Raw genomic sequence first — 18,841 nt, 5'->3', positions numbered from 1 at the left:
CGCGTGCAATAAGGGCACAGCAGTTATCATGGGTGACTTTAATCTACATATAGATTGGTCTAACCAAATTAGTAACAATACTGTGGAGGAGGAATTCCTACAGTGTATACGGGATGGTTTCCTGGACCAATATGTCGAGGAACCAACTAGAGATCAGGCCATCTTAGACTGGGTATTATGTAATGAGAAAGGATTAATTAGCAATTTTGTTGTGCGAGGCCCCTTGGGGAGGAGCGATCATAATATGATAGAATTCTTCATTAAGATGGAGAGTGAAGTAGTTGACTCAGAAGCTAGGGTCCTGAATTTAAATAAAGGAAACTACAATGGTATGAGGCGCAAGTTGGCTCGGATGGATTGGGGAACGTTACTTAAAGGGTTGACGGTGGATAGGCAATGGCAAACATTTAAAGGGTTGACGGTGGATAGGCAATGGCAAACATTTAAAGATTGTATGGATGAACGACAGAATTTGTTCATCCCTGTTTGGCATAAAAATAAAACAAAAAAGGTGACTCAACCATGGCTAACAAGGGAAATTAGGGATAGCATAAGATCCAAGGAGAGGACATATAAACTGGCCAGAAAAAGCAGCAAACCTGAGGATTGGGAGCAGTTTAGGATTCAGCAAAGGAGGACAAAGGGATTAATTAAGAGGGCGAAAATAGAATATGAGAGTAAGAACATAAAAACTGACTGTAAAAGCTTCTATAGATATGTGAAGAGAAAAAGATTGGTGAAATCAAGCGTAGGTCCCTTGCAGTCAGAATCAGGGGAATTTATAATGGGGAACAAAGAAATGGCTGACCAATTAAATACATACTTTGGTTCTGTCTTCACAAAGGAGGACACAAATAACCTCCCAGAGATGTCGGGGAACATAGGGTCTAATGAGAGGGAGGAACTGAATGAAATCAGTATTTGTAGGGAAATGGTGTTAGGGAAATTGATGGGATTGAAGGCCGATAAATCCCCAGGGCCTGATAATCTACATCCTAGGGTACTTAAGGAAGTGGCCCTAGAAATAGTAGATGCATTGCTGGTCATCTTCCAAAATTCTATAGACTCTGGAATAGTTCCCATGGATTGGAGGGTAGCTAATGTAGCCCCACTATTTAAAAAAGGTGGTAGAGAGAAAACAGGGAATTATAGACCAGTAAGCCTGACATCGGTAGTGGGGAAAATGCTAGAGTCCATTATAAAAGATGTAATAGCAGAGCACTTGGAAAACAGTGACAGGATCAGACAAAGTCAACATGGATTTACAAAAGGTAAATCATGCTTGACTAATCTACTGGAATTTTTTGAGCATGTAACTGGTAGAACAGATAAGGGAGAAGCAGTGGATGTAGTGTATTTGGACTTTCAGAAGGCTTTCGATAAGGTCCCGCATAAGAGATTGGCATGCAAAGTTAAAGCACATGGGATAAGGTACTGACTTGGATAGAGTACTGGTTGGCAGACAGGAAGCAAAGAGTTAGAATAAACGGGTCTTTTTCCGAGTGGCAGGCAGTGACTAGTGGGGTACCGCAGGGATCGGTGCTAGGACCCCAGCTATTCACAATATATATTAATGATCTAGACGAGGGAACTAGATGTAATATCTCCAAGTTTGCAGATAACACAAAGCTGGGTGGGCATGTGTGCTGTGAGGAGGATGCAGAGAAACTCCAGTATGATTTGGACAGGTTGGGTGATTGGGCAGATGCAGTATAATGTGGATAAATGCGAGGTTATCCACTTTGGTGGCAAAAACAGGAAGACAGATTATTATCTGAACGGCAATAGATTGGGAAAAGGGGAAGTGCAACGAGACCTGGGTGTCCTTGTGCACCAGTCACTGAAGGTAAGCATGCAGGTGCAGCAGGCGGTTAAGAAGGCAAATGGTATGTTGGCCTTCATAGCAAGAGGATTCGAGTACAGAAGCAAGGATGTCTTGCTGCAGTTGTACAGGGCCTTGGTGAGACCACACCTTGAGTATTGTGTGCCGTTTTGGTCGCCTTATCTGAGGAAGGATGTTCTTGCCATGGAGGGAGTGCAGCGAAGATTCACCAGACTGATACCTGGGATGGCAGGAATGACGTATGAGGAGAGATTGGGTCGATTAGGATTATATTCGCTAGAGTTTAGAAGAATGAGGGGATCTCATTGAAACTTATAAAATTCTAACAGGAATAGACAGACTAGATGCAGGAAGGATGCTCCCGATGGCGGGGGAGTCCAGAACCAGGGGTCACAGTCTAAGGATAAGGGGTAAGCCATTTAGGACAGAGATGAGGAGGAATTTCTTCACCCAGAGAGTGGTGAACCTGTGGAATTCTCTACCACAGAAGGCAGTTGAGGCCAATTCATTAAATATATTCAAGAAGGAATTAGATATATTTCTTAAGGCTAAAGGGATATGGGGAGAAAGCAGGGACAGGGTACTGAATTTGGATGATCAGCCATGATCTCATTAAATGGCGGAACAGGCTCAAGGGGCCGAATGGCCTACTCCTGCTCCTATCTTCTATGTTTCTATGTTTCAAGATTATGAAAGGGTTTTTATAGGGTAGACGTAGAGAAGATGTTTCCACTTGCGGGGGAGACCAGAACTAGGGGCCATAACTATAAGATAGTCAGTAATAAATCCAATAGGGAATTCAGGAGAAATTTCTTTACCCAGAGTGTGGTTAGGATGTGGAACTCGCTACCACTGGGAGTAGTTGAGGCGGACAGCATCGATGCATTCAAGGGAAAGCTACATAAGCACATGAGGGAGAAAGGAATAGAAGGATATGCTGATGGGTTTAGATGAAGGGGGAGAGGAAGTTTGTGTGAAACATAAACACTGGCATGGACCTGTTGGGCCGAATGGCCTTTGCTGTACTGTAAATACTTTGTAATATGTTAAATTGGAGACAAATTGAAAAAGAAGCTACAGTTGCCCTTGTTTCTCATGCACCATTTGTGGCAGAAAGTCGTATGTTTCCAAGCAACGCGTTCTTTTCTGAAGCCCAGCTATGAAGCAGAGAAGGTGAGAGGTAAAGCAATTTATATTTCCTCAATTTAATATGCCTTTTATTTTAGGCATTCTTTAAGAGTGATAAAGTACAATTTGACTGCAACTAACATCGAAATGAAGTCCGCAGGCTATTTGGAGCACACTGAATTCTGATCAGACTGCTTGAAAAGAGTCCTACATATTTAATCACTTGCTAAGCCTCCAAAGCTCCTCTTTGGGTGCAAGATGCAATGAACAGAATCTTCGTCGTCAGCTCCTGGTATTCCATCACTTCAAGGTTAACTATAGGATACTGTGCCAGTGATGGTGCAGCACATTCATGAGTGAAAGGACATCAGCAATGCATCGTTACCCTGCGTGATATTCGATTTATTCTTCAGCTGCTGTGCAGCCAGGATTTAAAATGGTTCTGCAATGCGGCAAGTGATATGGAAAGTCAGCTAACTCTGTTTCACATGTGACATTGTTTCAAATAAATCATTGAAACTGTGAGAATAGTATCAGAATACGTGTGAAGGTTAACTTAGCAGCACCTCCACTTTAAAATTAATGAAAACTAATGCAGTTTTGCAGCTTAGTGCAATTTAAGCACTCACACATTCTCATATCTGGAAAGAGCGGCTTTAGAGCATGTTCTGAAACTTGTCAAATGTATATTTCTCTAGGGGGTGGGAAGAAGGGAAGTCTATGTGATAGTTTCCATAGGAAAGAGAATAACTTTGAGCTGGTTTTCAGATATTTCCTAGAGTCAGAATGGAAATGTCTTATGTTTATGTAAAGCACTCATGTAAACCTCCGAGTGCTTTACAAGGCGGAGACGGAGAGGTTTAGGGAGGGAATTCCAGAGCTTAGGGCCTAGGCAGCTGAAGGCACGGCCACCAATGGTGGAGCGATTAAAATCAGGGATGCGCAAGAGGCCAGGATTGGAGGAGCGCAGATATCTCGGAGGGTTGTAGGGCTGGAGAAGGTTACAGAGGATAAGAAGGGATTTAAAAACAAGGATGAGAATTTTAAATTGAGGAGTTACCGGACCGGGAGCCAATGTAGGTCAGCGAGCACAGGGATGATGGGTGACCGGGACTTAGTGCGAGTTAGGACACGGACAGCAGAGTTTTGGATGAGCTCAAGTTTATGGAGGGTGGAAGATGGTAGGCCGGCCAGGAGAGCATTGGAGCAGTCAAGTCTAGAGGTAACAAAGGGTTTCAGCAGCAGATGAGCTGAGGCGGGGCAGAGTCGGGCGATGTAACAGAGATGGAAGTATGCAACCTTGGTGATGGAGCGGGTGTGTGGTCAGAGGGATGGAGTTGGTGGCTGGGGAATGGAGTTTGGGGCCATGACTGTGACCCAATATTTAGTTGGAGAAAGTTTCTGCTCATTCAGTACTGGATGTCAGACAAGCAGTGTGACAAATTAGAGATAGTGGAGAGGTCGAGAGAGGCGGTGGCGAGGTGGAGCTGGGTGTCGTTAGCGTACATGTGGAAACTGATGCTGTGTTTTTGGATGATGTCACTGAGGGGCAACTTGTAGATAAGGCAAAGCTTACAAAATTGGAAAAAGAAGAAACGTAAAGCAGGAACACAGGAGTCGACCAACCTATCACAAGTTGACACTCTACTTACGTTGCCACTCCCAGCGGCCACTGGTAAACGTCCTCTTCATTTACCCAAGGGCTATCATACACCAGAAAAATCAAATCTATAAATCCTCCGTGTTTTCGGAGGTGGGGCTCAATCCAGTCATTATCGCACTCCTCACTGCCAAGCAGAACTACAGCTACATGTCGTAGCTTGTGTGTCTGGAGGAGTGTCTGTACATAGTGCAGCCACTGGGTGGCAAACTTGATCTTTCCTTCTTCTCTGCCATTCAGCACAAGCACCAGATTCTCAGTGTCTAGCGGGATGTGTCCAGGGACCACAGCAGGTCCAGTGTAGAATCTGAAGAAGAAAGATAAATTACAGTATGTGCATATCCCAACCTACAGTGCTATCCAGAAACGTTCAGAGCAAGACACCCATTTAACAATTAGGAAATGTTTCGTTATCAACCGAGGCCAATGTAATGTTTTATCAATCACAGAATCACACAGCACAGAGAGAGGCTCTTTGATAGAGCTCTCCAATTAGTCCCACTCCCCTGCTCTTTCCCCATAGCCCTTCATTTTTTTTCCTTTTCAAGTACACAATTCTCTTTTGAAAGTTACTATCGAATCTGCTTCCACCACCCTTTCAGGCAGTGCGTTCCAGATCATCATAACTCGCTGCGTAAAAAAAATTCTCCTCATCTCCCCACTGCTTCTTTTGCCAATTATCTTAAATCTGTGGCCTCTGGTTACCGACCTTCTTGTCAGTAGAAACAGTTTCTCTTTATTTACTCTGTCAAAACTCTTCATAATGTTGAACACCTTTATTAAATCTCCCCTTAACCACCTCTGCTCTAAGGAGAGCGATCCCAGCAATCAAGTCAAATAACGAATGAGATTATTACAATAACTGAACCATTTTCATTATTATACAGCAATTTAGGTACAAAAGTATTTATCAACTTCTCCCAAGAAGATACCGAGCACAGAAATAGCATCCCATAATTCCAAATCCATTAAATTTTACACTAAATATTCATCATTCCTAGGATAAAGTTTCTAATACACGGATGTAATGGAAAGTGCCAAGGAAATTAAAGAAGATCATGAATCAGGGGAAAGAGAGGAGGAGGAATACTCTAACGTAAAGCACTTTGTAGACAATACAATCAGATGTTTTGTTATCTGATCTTTTAGCAAAGATGATGGTATCTTTCCTACCACTGACATTAAGCTAACTGGTCTATACTTCCCTGGATTAGTTCTAGCTCCCTTTTTGATGATAGGAATTACATTTGCTGTTCGTTAGTCCTCTGGCACTATTCCTCCCTTCCTTTATTGATTTTTTAATCTTTGGATACTAGTGCCTTCTGCCTATCTCCTCCCTTCTTTCTATCCATTTCCCCACAAACCCTATACTCTCTGGAGTTTAGAAGAATGAGAGGTGATCTCACTGAAACATGTAAGATTCTGAGGGGGTTTGACAGGGTAGATGTTGAGAAGCTGTTTCCCCTGGCTGGAGAGTCTAGAACTAGGGGACATAGTCTCAGGATAAGGGGTCGGCCATTTAGGACTGAGATGAGGAGGAATTTCTTCACTCGGAGGGTGGTGAATCTTTGGAATTCTCTACCCCAGAGGGCTGTGGATGCTGAATCGTCGAGTATATTCAAGGCTGAGATCGATAGATTTTTGGACTCTAGGCGAAGTGGAGATGAGATCGAAGATCAGCCATGATCTTATTGAATGGCGGAGCAGGCTCGAGGGGTCGTACGGCCTACTCCTGCTCCTAATTCTTATGCTCTTAAACTCAAAGCGCTGGGTTTTCTTCAATATAACATTAGGACAAAGAACAAGTGTGCTTGTGTACAATTAATAAGCGTTCCACCATTTTAGTATGGCATAGATTTAGGTATTAAGCAAGATTACTATACACACAGAAAGTTATCTCCTGACTGTATCTGGAAATCGGCTCTGGATAAAACTCACTCCGTTACACAGAACAAGGTGCACTTCACAAAGGTAAACTTTACCTAAAATGTAAATTCCCAGCCTTTAGTTCCCCTTCTCTCCAGTGAGCTGTCACATCACTTGGTGTAAGCTGCCCACCAAGAATATGCTGCCAGAGGTCAAGTCCTATTTTAAAGAGGAAGGGTTTAGATCTTAAAAGCAGTCACTATGCAACAGTATCAGTACAGAAATCTAAATGATCGACCTCAGAAAGGGGTTTTTAAACCACATTATTTCTTCTGTGGATACAAAAGTATTTATGAATGTTGTGTGTAAAATCTTAGAATAGGACCCTACATTTTCCCATTCTCCAAGGTACAACCTCTGACTGAAGGAGGAAATTCCAACATCCCGTGCAAGTGTTTAACAGTCCTGCAAGTGTTTGCTGTGGTGGTTTTGAAAGGCGACAACAGGTTAATGCAGCGAGGACTAGATTGAGAATAGCTTCCAGCTATCAGAGAGAGACAGCGAGCTTCTGGATTAAAACCCAAGAAATATTGCATAAATCATTTTAATATATGTGCCACTCAGAATCCTTCAAAATACAGGAGGTTTTGTTTTTCTTGGCAATTCTTTACTCTTATTCAGAAGGTGCACTCTTCTGCTTGGGTACTGGCTATCATCTGGTTCCTTGCCCAGGCGATCATTATTCCTTTGTGAGCTTTCGGCGTGAAGACTTCAGAACCTTGGGAGAGCATTACCACCGACCCCAGTTCTATCCTCAGCTGACATCCGTATGCATGCACTTCCAGCAAGGGTCGCTGGACAGTGACCGGGAGCAGAATTTGACTGATTTCCCTCTTCCTAATCCAGGGGTGCCGAGGTTAACTGCAGCATCCCCCACTGCTGTTCCAGCTGAGATCAGTTCACTCAACGTGGACTGGGAATCGCACCAGGGACACTTCGGGTTTGCACAGCTCAACAACTCACTAGATGAGCTTGAAAAGCCAGCTGATATATTTTCAAACACACACATACAGAGGGCAGTGCATTTGTATTTCTACACACACTCCTACAGGTTGGTAATATGTGGAATGGGACTGGAGATTTCCCATACCGTGTGCCCTGATCCGTGCCACGTAATCAGCAAATGCACGAGATGGAGATTTCTCCAGGCAGGGTGAGATGGAGAGGAAGCTAACTAACTCACCTCAGGCCTCTCTCATGCATCTCCTATAGCATACTTAGGAGAGACAAAGAGAGAACGAGCTACAGGAAAGAGAGAGATGGGAAGAGAGAGGAAGAGATGGATAGAGAACAATACGAGCGCTTTAACCAGCTCTGTAGAAGCATGAAAGCAAGTTGCCTGTCCATATGCTCAGCCAGAGGATTAGAAATAAAATGAGAAGCTCAGAAAGTGCAATTCAACACAGTATGACGATCTCAATTCAAGTTATTGTGAAAGATAAAAATGACTTCCTGCAGGTTGAGAGAGATGTTTTGCTAAATTATTCAGAAAGCAGTCCAAAACACAGCAAGTGCACACAGATGTGCAAAGTGAAAAACTATTACTGCAAAATATATTCATCCTGTACTTGCAATTATTTGGAATATACAGTACACCATTGATATGCAATACAGCATTGACTTGATATATAATATATAAATATTTCTGAAGAGGATTTACCAATTGCAGCTTTGCCCCAGATCTGCACCTTCTTCTGTTTGGGTCGGTTTTGTAAAATTTGTTTCTGAAATCCCTGCAGCTGAGCTTTATGCTGTAAAGCGTTCTCCAGCTTCTCATCCTCTTCCCATGGATTCCACTCATTGTCCTGTTCTGACTGTTGGAAATCCCGTTGTTCTTCGACCTGCTGCCACGGAAGTGTACTGTCTGTAAATCCAAACATAAACAAAAAAAAAATTCATTTTGCAGCATCTAAGAGGAACAAGAATTTAGTTTGCTGTTGAAAAACTCTGAAATCTGCAGACGGAGTGATCACAACACACTGGCCTGGAATTTGCGGTGGATAATAAGGGCGAACTGTCAGAGATCGCCGTCATTACCCCTCTGAAACTGACTGCAATTTCAGAATGTAGCGGATGCGTGTGTAAATGCGGAAATCCTGAAGTCGCGGTCAGTCATTCACTGCTCTGACACTGGCTACGCTGTGGACTTCCCCCATTGCCAGCAATCAGTGTAATCAGTGAAATTAGTGAAACTGATGAAAACTTGGGCTTTTCTGCAGTAATATCGCTGTTAAATACCCCATTAAATGTTAAGCCTTGTTGGAATAGGTGTACCTGGGGTTTTAACAGCGTATTGACTGGTAAACAAACGTTCTGGCCCTGAAAGACTAATTTTTATATTTGTGGAGTGTCAAATTTCTCCATTGTGATAAAAATTACAATTTTTAAAATTAAAAAAACATTTAAAAAAGATTGTTCATGATATTTCAGCTTCTTTATCCCCATGTGACAGTCCCAATCTTTTGATTTCTCTCTCTGTAACATTTTTTAAAAGTCTGGATAAAAGCAGCTTCTCATTTCCTGGTTTGCTGTCTGGGAGAATTCTGCAATGTGATTGGCTGCTTAGACAGCTTGTTGACGTCACTGCAGCATCGCACCAGGGAATTCCCATTACAGAGCGCTGAAACCAACTGAAAAGAGATCTCGTGCGATAGCAAAATCTCATTCTGCCAGCGCATTTCACACCTCATCTAGAGCCGTCTTTTGTCTCTCCACTAGTCCGATCACCATCTCGTCTGGTTTTGAATACCTCTTAATGTCTCTTCACTTCTCTTTTGTTCTTTCATCCCCATTTCCCAACCCCCCAAACTGGCCTTTTAATCTGTTTCATTTCCTGTGTTTTCTCAGTCCTGATGAAGGGTTTTGACCTGAAGCGTTGACTCTTGTTTCTCTCTCCACGGATGTTGCCTGGCCTGCTCAGTTTTCCCAGCATTTTCTGTTGTTATTTTGAAGAGAGATCTCTGTGGACAGCATTCTTCGGGCCAGTGGTGAGCGCCTTTGCTTCCCCATTGACCGCAAATTACGGGCCAATATATTTTCCCAAAACAATGGAAAATTTTGTACTAGAAAAATGACTACGTTTATAATAAATGTACTACCACCCCTTTATGTTTTTTTAAAAATTAATTTTCTCGCCAATATTCTTCCTCTCCCCTTTCCTTGCTGGGACTGGGTTCCACAGGTACAGGTTGCCTTCCAGTTGGCCATTATTCACGTGTCAGCTATGTTGGTGGGCTCTCTGACCACAGGGGAGCATCAGAACTGAGCCCGGTCCCATCCCCACCACCTGCATGCACATCCAGAAGCGCTGAGGCCAATTGCAGCCTCCAGCTGCTGCCATCCACTGAGCAAAGAGCAAGTCTCCAGAATTAACTTTGCAGCAATAAATAACCCTATCCTACAAAAGCAAACTTTGCCCTTGCAGAGCACAGGTGACAGATGTCTCTCGCACGAATGCAATGCTAGAGGCAATTTGGCTAATCTCATTTGAGATGGTAAAAGTCAGAGCCTGGGGTATTTCCTGAAGTATATAAGCAAAACTGCACCCTTCTGTTCACTGCATCGTCAGCAATTGTTCCTTTGTAACATAACATGCAAGAAAAAAAACCTTCCCAATATGGGTACAAGAGCCCCGTACATGGCCACAGGTGCAGGAGCCCCGGTTACACAGCACTTGTGCAGGAGTCCTGGTTACACGGCCACAGATCCAGGAGACCCTGTTGCATGGCCACAGGTGCAGAAACCCCGGTTACACGGCCACTAATATATAGTAAACCTTACCTGAACCTACTCCTGATTTTTTCCGGTTAAGAGAGATTTCCGGATATTTAGGTGCCGGTTAAAAAAGAGTTTCCTGTACTGCTAATGTGGCATTGGAGGAAGCTTCATTAGCAAGATCATTGAGGTTAGGGAAGGAGAAAGGTGAGACAAAGAAGGTCATCTCTTTAGAAAAACTACGCCATCAGAGAGTGCTGGCAAAGAGAATTCAGAAAAATTACAGATTTGACAAGAAACTAGAAAAAATGGCTGGGGCAGGAAGTCAAAAGTCGACAGTTCCTTTAAATAGTTTAGTAGTTCCAACAGTGAATTTGCAGAAGTTATGAGCAGAGATAAACTTGGCTTGGGATGGTTGAGACTGATCAGGTGCGAGAGACAGAATTGCTCCATTTCCCTATTCACCGAATTAAAATTTTCCTTCCAATCTGAACACTGACTGAAAGATTATATTCTTTCATTTAAAAAAAGACTCGGAACCCATTTTGTGACATAGATCATTTTTAGCCAATATGGCCCTGCTCCCAAAAAAAACACATGGTGGGTCAGTGGAAGAAAACAAGCAAGTTTACAGGGTAAAGACAGAATAGATTAGAAATATCAAATAAAAGCAGAAAATACCGAGGAAAGAGAGCATATGGAGAAAAGAGCTTTCTGTTGTCGTCCTAAATTAAGTCTATGGGCTAGAAATTGGGCTCCTTTGCGCCTCCCGTTGGCACCTCCAGGGGGCGCTAATGGGGCGTAAATGGGTTTGCGACCGGGCGCGGCGATATCAACGCCTCTCACTAAATTCGGCGGGAGTTTTGCGGTGGCGGTAAGACGTTGCGCCCTGATCTGCTGCGCCCGGAGATCGTGACGTCATTGCCGTGCTCAGCGCCCCGGATGAAAAATTCCCTCTCACCCCCCTGCTTGTGCGCCTGCCGTTAACGACGACAGGTAGAGGAGGCGGCTTTCAGTCGGATGTCCCCTGGAGGAGGCGGCACTGTTTAAAGGCGTCCACATCCGGTTTAGTTTCCGTCGGCCAACAATGCTACGTCGTTAGTTTCACACAGGCAAAGAGGCCTTTTGACCGATTTCAGCCTTTTGCATTTTAACGAGTGTTCTGGCACATAAAGATTCTTCAGTTTCATTGAGGGGAGATTTGAAAGTGAAATATTTGTGTCCTTTCATGGGGGCTGTACTGGCACTGGACCTCGCCCTCCAGCGTCAACGTCAGAGGCAACTGAGGCACAGAGAAAGAGTGCAAAATGTGGCCAGAGGTAGGAGGGCCAACAGGGCTCTCAACAGGAGGCCTTACCCACCCAGGGTATTCTGGCAGCAGTTCTCCGACATGAAATTCCACCGAGGACCAGTGTGTTAGAAGGCTCAGCTTCAGCAAGGACGTGGTCACAGAGCTCTGCCACCTCCTGCAGCCAGACCTCGAGCCTCAGATCAGGACCACCACGGCTCTCTCAGTGGCAGTCAAGGTCACCGTCGCCCTCAATTTCTACGCCAGCGGATCATTCCAGTGTGTGACAGGCGCCATCTCCAACATCTCCCAGTTTGCTGTCCATTGCTCCATCCGCCAGGTCGCAGATGCTCTGTACAGAAGGAGAAGGGACTACATTTCCTTCCCCATGATCAGAGAAGTAGCACAAGTGTGCATGTGGCTTTGCCAGGATAGTGGGCTTCCCCATGGTGCAGGGTGCCATTGACTGCACCCACATTGCTTTGCGGACACCTCATAACAATCCTGAGGTATTCCACAACCGCAAAGGCTACCACTCACTTAATGTGCAGTTGGTGTGCGACCACACACGGCGAATCCTGACCGTCAATGCCCACTATCCTGGCAGCAGCCACGATGCCTTCATTCTGTGCCAGATCTATTCCAGCCACCACATCAAGCTGGAAATAGATCATGGCTAATCTTCAACCTCAACTCCACTTTCCCGCCTGATCCCCATATCCCTTGATTCCCCTAGAGTCCAAAAATCTATCGATCTCAACCTTGAATATCCTCAATGACTGAGCCTCCACAGCCCCCTGGGGTAGAGAATTCCAAAGATTCACAACCCTCTGAGTGAAGAAATTCACAGAATCACAGAAACCCCACAGTGCAGATAGAGGCCATTTCGGCCCATCGAGCCTGCACCGACACATATCCCACCCGATCCCTGTAACCCCACGTATTTAATCCCCCTAACACTAAGGGTCAATTTATCATAGCCAATCAACCTAACCCGCACATCTTTGGACTGTGGGAGGAAACCGGAGCACCCGGAGTAAACCCACGCAAACACGGGGAGAATGTGCAAACTCCACACAGACAGTCACCCGAGGCCGGATTCGAACCTGGGTCCCTGGCGCTGTGAGGCAACAGTGCTAACCACTATGCCACCGTGCCTCGTTTCAGTGCCTTGTTCCTCCTCGTCTCAGTCCTCAATGGTTGGCTCCATACTGTCGGGTTATAGCAGCATGTTGAGAAAGGGAGAATAGGCTGGGTCCCCATTTTGATGTGGGGAAAAAAAATCTATATCTATATAAAAGAAAGATCTTGCATTTATACAGCACCTGTCATGTCATCCGAAAACACAGCACCAGTTTCCACATGTACGCTGACGACACCCAGCTCTACCTCACTACCTCTTCTCTCGACCCCTAGACGGTCTCGAAATTGTCAGACTGCTTGTCCGACATCCAGTTCTGGATGAGCCAAATTTTTCTCCAATTAAGTATTAGGAAGACCGAAGCCATTGTTCTCGGTCCCCGCCACAAACTCCGTTCCCGAGCCACTGACTCCATCCCTCGCTCTAACATCTGTCTGAGGCTGAACCACACTGTTCGCAACCTTGGTGTCATATTTGACCCTTAAATGAGCTTCCGGCCACATATCCGCAGCATAACAAAGACCGCCTACTTCCACCTCCGTAACATCACCCGTCTCCGCCCTTGCCTCAGCTCATCCGCTGCTGAAACCCTCATCCATGCCTTTGTTACCTCTAGACTTGACTATTCCAATGCACTCCTGGCTGGCCTCCCACATTCCACCCTACGTGAACTTGAGGTCATCCAAAACTCGGCTGCCCGCATCCTAACACGCACCAAGTCCCGTTCACCCATCACCCCTGTGCTCACTGACCTACACTGGCTCCCAGTTAAGCAGCACCTCGATTTCAAAATTCTCATCCTTGTTTTCAAATCCCACCATGGCCTCGCCCCTCCCTATCTCTGTAATCTCCTCCAGCCACCCTCCCGCCCGAGATCTCTGCGCTCCTCTAATTCTGCCCTCCTGAGCATCCCCTGATTATAATCGCTCAACCTTTGGTGGCCGGGCCTTCTGTTGCCTGGGCCCTAAGCTCTGGAATTCCCTGCCTAAACCTCTCCGCCTCGCTACCTCCTGCTTTAAGACGCTCCTTAAAAACCTACCTCTTTGAACAAGCTTTTGCCCTAATTTATCCTTAAGTGGTTCGGTGTCAAATGTTTTGTCTTATAATACTCCCGTGCGGCGCCTTGTGACGTTTTACTACATTAACGGCACTATACAAATACACGTTGTTATTGTTGGAGTCGCCAGTAATTAAAGATCAATCTCCTAGGCACTGTTGCGAGCAATCCAGAGTAAAATTCATAGGGCTTGTATGTTTTTTCCATTTTCTTTGAACAGTTTTGTTGTAGTTATATATAAAAAAAATCAGAGATGGGGGGAAAAAAGGCCGTTCGACTGGGCAGGGCAGTTGGAGATGGGGGTTAATGTAATGAAGCCTCCAGGAATACATCCAACCAGAGTTGGCAACCCTAGGATCTCCGCAAACAGAAAACAACTTGCATTTATATAGCGCCTTTAACATAGCAAAATATCCCAAAGAGCTTCACAAGAACGTAACTCAGACAAAAGGTGACAGCGAGCCAGTGGAGATATTAGGACGGATGATTACAAGCTTGGTCAAAGAGGTAGATTCTAAAGAGTGTCTTAAACTGCGAGAGATGGAGAGGTTTAGGGAGGGAATTCCTGGGCCTAGATGGCTGAAGGCACGACCGCCTATGGTGTCCGAAAGGGCATAGAGTCATACGGCACAGGAGGCCATTCGGCGCATCGAGTCCATGCCGGCTCTCTGTGGAGCAATCCAGTCAGCCCCATTCCCCCGCTCTATCCCCGTAGCCCTGCAAGTTTATTTCCCTCAAGTGCCTATCCAGTCTCCCCTTGAAAACATGGAGTGTCTCCGCTTCCACCACTTCCGTCGGCAGCGAGTTCCAGGTCATCACCACTCGCTGCGTAAAAAGTTTTCCCTCACATCCCCGCTGTGCTGTGAGGGTTCATAGAATAATATAGCACAGGAGGAGGACATTAAGCCCATCGTGCATATGGCTTTTTGAAAGAGCTATTCAATTAGTCCCACTCCCTTGCTTTTTCCTCATAGCCCATCAAATTTTTCCTTTTCAAGTACATATTTAATTCATAAGTTGGAGCAATGCAGAGTTCTCGGCGGGCTGTAGGTCTGGAAGAGAGTACAGAGATGGGAAAGTATTCATTTAAAAGTCTTCTATTCTTGTTAGGGGAAAAAAAAAGTGTACTTAGTGAATGTTTGGAAGAAAAATGACCTGCATTTCTATAGCCTTCCACAACCTCAGGACGTCCCAAAGCACTTTAGAGCCAATGAAGTACTTTTGAAGTGTAGTCACTGTTGTTATTTGCACACAGCAAGCTCCCACAAACAGCAAGGTGATCATTTACCAAATCATGTGTTTTTTTTGGTCATATCACTTGAGGTTTAAATATTGGCCAGGGCCAATGCTCCCTCTCATTTTTTTTCCGTGTGCGGTCCCTTTAAATTTGCTGCGCGGTATCTTCCAGCGGCAATAGTTTGTGAGCGGCCTGCGCAGGACCTTCTGATTGATACGTGTCGGCCACGACTTCCCTGCTCCACTTCAACTAGTGCTGAGAGATCTTTTACATCCACCTGAGAGAGCAGACGGGGCCTCGGTTTAACGTCTCATCCGAAAGACGGCACCTCCGACAGTGCAGCACTCCCTCAGCACTGCACTGGAGTGTCAACCTAGATTTTTACACTCGGGTCTCTGGAGTGGGACTTGAACCCACAACCTTCGGACTCAGAGGCGAGGGTGCTGCCCACTGAGCCACGGCTGGCACCAATGAAGAGGCAAAATCCCCTTTATTCTGCAACTCGGTAAAAAAACACAGGACATGGCTGGTAAATAAATGCATTAACATTGCTTGTGTTATTGGTAGGATAGACATATCTATATCCCTGTGGGGAGATGGAGAGATCACTTCACCCGGGCCTGTGGGAACTGAGCGCAGGAGGGAGGTGTAAGGGGACTGGGGGCCAGGGCACTGGGGAATGGGGACTGGAGACTGGGGAATGGGGACCAGACAATGAGCACTGGGGACTGGGCAATGGACACTGGGGTAGTGGGCAATGGGCACTGGAGACCGAGAGCCAGGGGCTGGAGAATGGGCACTGGGGAATGGGCATTGAGGGCCGGACAATGAGCACTGGGGGCCGGACAATGGGCACTGGGGAATGGGAATTGAGGACCGGACAATGAGCACTGAGGACCGGACAATGAGCACTGGACAATGGGCACTGAGGACCGGACAATGGGCACTGGGGAATGGGCACTGAGGACCGGACAATGAGCACTGGGGAATGGGCACTGAGGACCGGACAATGGGCACTGGGGAATGGGCACTGGGGACCGGACAATGAGCACTGGGGAATGGGAACTGAGGACCGGACAATGGGCACTGGGCACTGAGGGCCGGACAATGAGCACTGGGGAATGGGCACTGAGGACCGGACAATGGGCACTGGGGAATGGGCACTGGGGACGGGACAATGAGCACTGGGGAATGGGCACTGAGGACCGGACAATGGGCACTGGGGAATGGGCACTGAGGGCCGGACAATGAGCACTGGGGAATGGGCACTGAGGGCCGGACAATGGGCACTGGGGAATGGGCACCGAGGACCGGCCAATGGACACTGGGGAATGGGCACCGAGGGCCGGCCAATGGGCACTGGGGAATGGGCACTGAGGACCAGACAATGAGCACTGGGGAATGGGCACTGAGGGCCGGACAATGAGCACTGGGGAATGGGCACTGAGGACCGGACAATGGGCACTGGGGAATGGGCACTGAGGGCCGGACAATGGGCACTGGGGAATGAGCACTGGGGTAGTGGGCAATGGGCACTGGGGTAGTGGGCAATGGGCACTGGGGAATGAGTACTGGGGTAGTGGGCAGTGGGGTAGTGGGCACTGGGGTAGTGGGCAATGGGCACTGGGGAATGAGCACTGGGGTAGTGGGCACTGGGGAATGAGCACTGGGGTAGTTGGCAATGGGCACTGGGGAATGAGCACTGGGGTAGTGGGCAATGGGCACTGGGGAATGAGTACTGGGGTAGTGGGCAGTGGGGTAGTGGGCAATGGGCACTGGGGAATGAGCACTGGGGTAGTGGGCACTGGGGAATGAGCACTGGGGTAGTTGGCAATGGGCACTGGGGAATGAGCACTGGGGTAGTGGGCAATGGGCACTGGGGAATGAGCACTGGGGTAGTGGGCACTGGGGAATGAGCACTGGGGTAGTGGGCAATGGGCACTGGGGAATGAGCACTGGGGTAGTGGGCAATGGGCACTGGGGTAGTGGGCAATGGGCACGGGGTAGTGGGCAATGGGCACTGGGGAATGAGCACTGGGGTAGTGGGCAATGGGCACTGGGGAATGGGCACTGGGGTAGTGGGCAATGGGCACTGGGGTAGTGGGCAATGGGCACGGGGTAGTGGGCAATGGGCACTGGGGAATGAGCACTGGGGTAGTGGGCAATGGGGAATGGGCACTGGGGTAGTGGGCACTGGGGTAGTGGGCAATGGGCACTGGGGTAGTGGGCACTGGAGTAGTGGGCAATGGGCACTGGGGTAGTGGGCAATGGGCACTGGAGGCCGTGATCCGGGGCGCTGCCGCATCCTCTTACCCTTTTTCCGCTCCCTGGCAGCGGCCGGCCCGCGGGCCCTGGAACCGTTCCGGCCTTTAAAAAAGACGACGTAAGCCGCGTAGATGGAAAACAAGCAGTAAATAAAAAGCAGCCAGCAGGCCGCCCGCCGCCACAGGATCCTCATGGTGCCGCCCGCTGGCCGCCGCCGTTGCTATGGGCCGGACCGCAACCGGCCGCCGGGAATCCGCCCTCCGCCAGCACCGCCTCCTGCTGGCGCCTGGCAGCGACTGCAAACAACACCAATAGCTCACAGCATACCAGTAAAGTTCAACTGGTTTTCCCAATAGCTCACAGCATACCAGTAAAGTTCAACTGGTTTCCCCAATAGCTCACAGCATACCAGTAAAGTTCAACTGGTTTCCCCAATAGCTCACAGCATACCAGTAAAGTTCAACTGGTTTTCCCAATAGCTCACAGCATGCCAGCAAAGTTCAACTGGTTTCCCCAATAGCTCACAGCACGCCAGCAAAGTTCAACTGGTTTCCTCAATAGCTCACAGCACACCAGCAAAGTTCAACTGGTTTCCCCAATAGCTCACAGCACGCCAGCAAAGTTCAACTGGTTTCCCCAATAGCTCACAGCATGCCAGCAAAATTCAACTGTTTTTCAGTTTGAACAAAAACCAGGTGTGCTTATAGAAGCACAATTAGCAAACATAATCATGCCGCAGAAAATGATTTGCGGCTTCAATTGTTTGGAAAGTGAAGTTAGGAAACACACGCAAAGGATGGTAGAAGTTTGGAAAGAAAGACTTGCATTTATATAGCGCCTTTCACGACCAGCAGGCGTTTTACAGCCAATGAAGTACTTTTTAAAGTGTAGTCACTGTTGTAATGTAGGAAACACGGCAGCCAATTTGCGCACAGCAAGCTCCCACAAACAGCAATGTGATAAGACCAGATAATCTGTTTTTGTTATGTTGATTGAGGGATAAATATTGGCCAGGACACTGGGGAGAACTCCCCTGCTCTTCTTCGAAATCATGCCATGGGATCTTTCACATTCACCTGAGAGGGCAGACGGGGCCTCGGTTTAACATCTCATCCGAAAAACGGCACCTCTGACAGTGCAGCACTCCCTCAGTACTGGAGTCTCAGCCAAGATTTATTGTGCTCAAGTCTCTGGAGTGGGACTATGAACCCACAACCTTCTGACTCAGAAGTAAGGGTGCTACCAACTGAGCCACAGCTAACAACTCCCTTCCACAAATGGCAGGGTCGTTTTCCTATATTAAAGGTGCTTTATAAATACAAGTTGTTGTTGTTGTGCCACCTTAGTGTGTCACCTTGGAGCCAACCCAACTCCGGGGAAGGAGGGCTCTGACTTACCCCGACCTCACTTATCACCCTGGAAAAGGATCTCACACCGGGTGCATCTCTTTGCTGCTCACAGGAGGATTTGGACTAAGCAGTTGATGGTGAGCAGTCTTGGCATATGGCACTGGACTCAAGTGCTTAGAACAACAAGGTAGCTGGCACATCATAAGCCGGCCTGCATAGGTCCTTCCACCATG

The 18,841-nt window shown here is 47.0% G+C and overlaps 1 protein-coding gene across 1 annotated transcript in view; it reads right to left on the bottom strand.

Annotated features, from left to right (window-relative positions):
- Positions 1 to 17,527, bottom strand: part of rxylt1 (ribitol xylosyltransferase 1) — a 49,542-nt gene extending 32,015 nt beyond the window's left edge. Inside the window, exons 1-4 of the mRNA XM_086009428.1 lie at positions 17,308 to 17,527; positions 8,218 to 8,421; positions 6,614 to 6,716; positions 4,624 to 4,938 (exon numbers count right to left, since the gene is read on the bottom strand). Of these exons, the coding sequence (XP_085865554.1) occupies positions 4,624 to 4,938; positions 6,614 to 6,716; positions 8,218 to 8,421; positions 17,308 to 17,452 (767 nt within the window). The 5' untranslated portion in view covers positions 17,453 to 17,527. The remainder of the gene's footprint in view (positions 1 to 4,623; positions 4,939 to 6,613; positions 6,717 to 8,217; positions 8,422 to 17,307) is intronic.
- Positions 17,528 to 18,841: the final 1,314 nt, after the last annotated feature.

This window comes from Somniosus microcephalus, chromosome 16 (assembly GCF_052327205.1).
Source record: "Somniosus microcephalus isolate GS21.2 chromosome 16, FLI_Smic_1.0, whole genome shotgun sequence".
Lineage (NCBI taxonomy): Eukaryota > Metazoa > Chordata > Chondrichthyes > Squaliformes > Somniosidae > Somniosus > Somniosus microcephalus.
The sequence above is the reverse complement of the archived record's forward strand: the minus strand, read 5'-3'. Positions and strand labels throughout refer to the sequence as shown.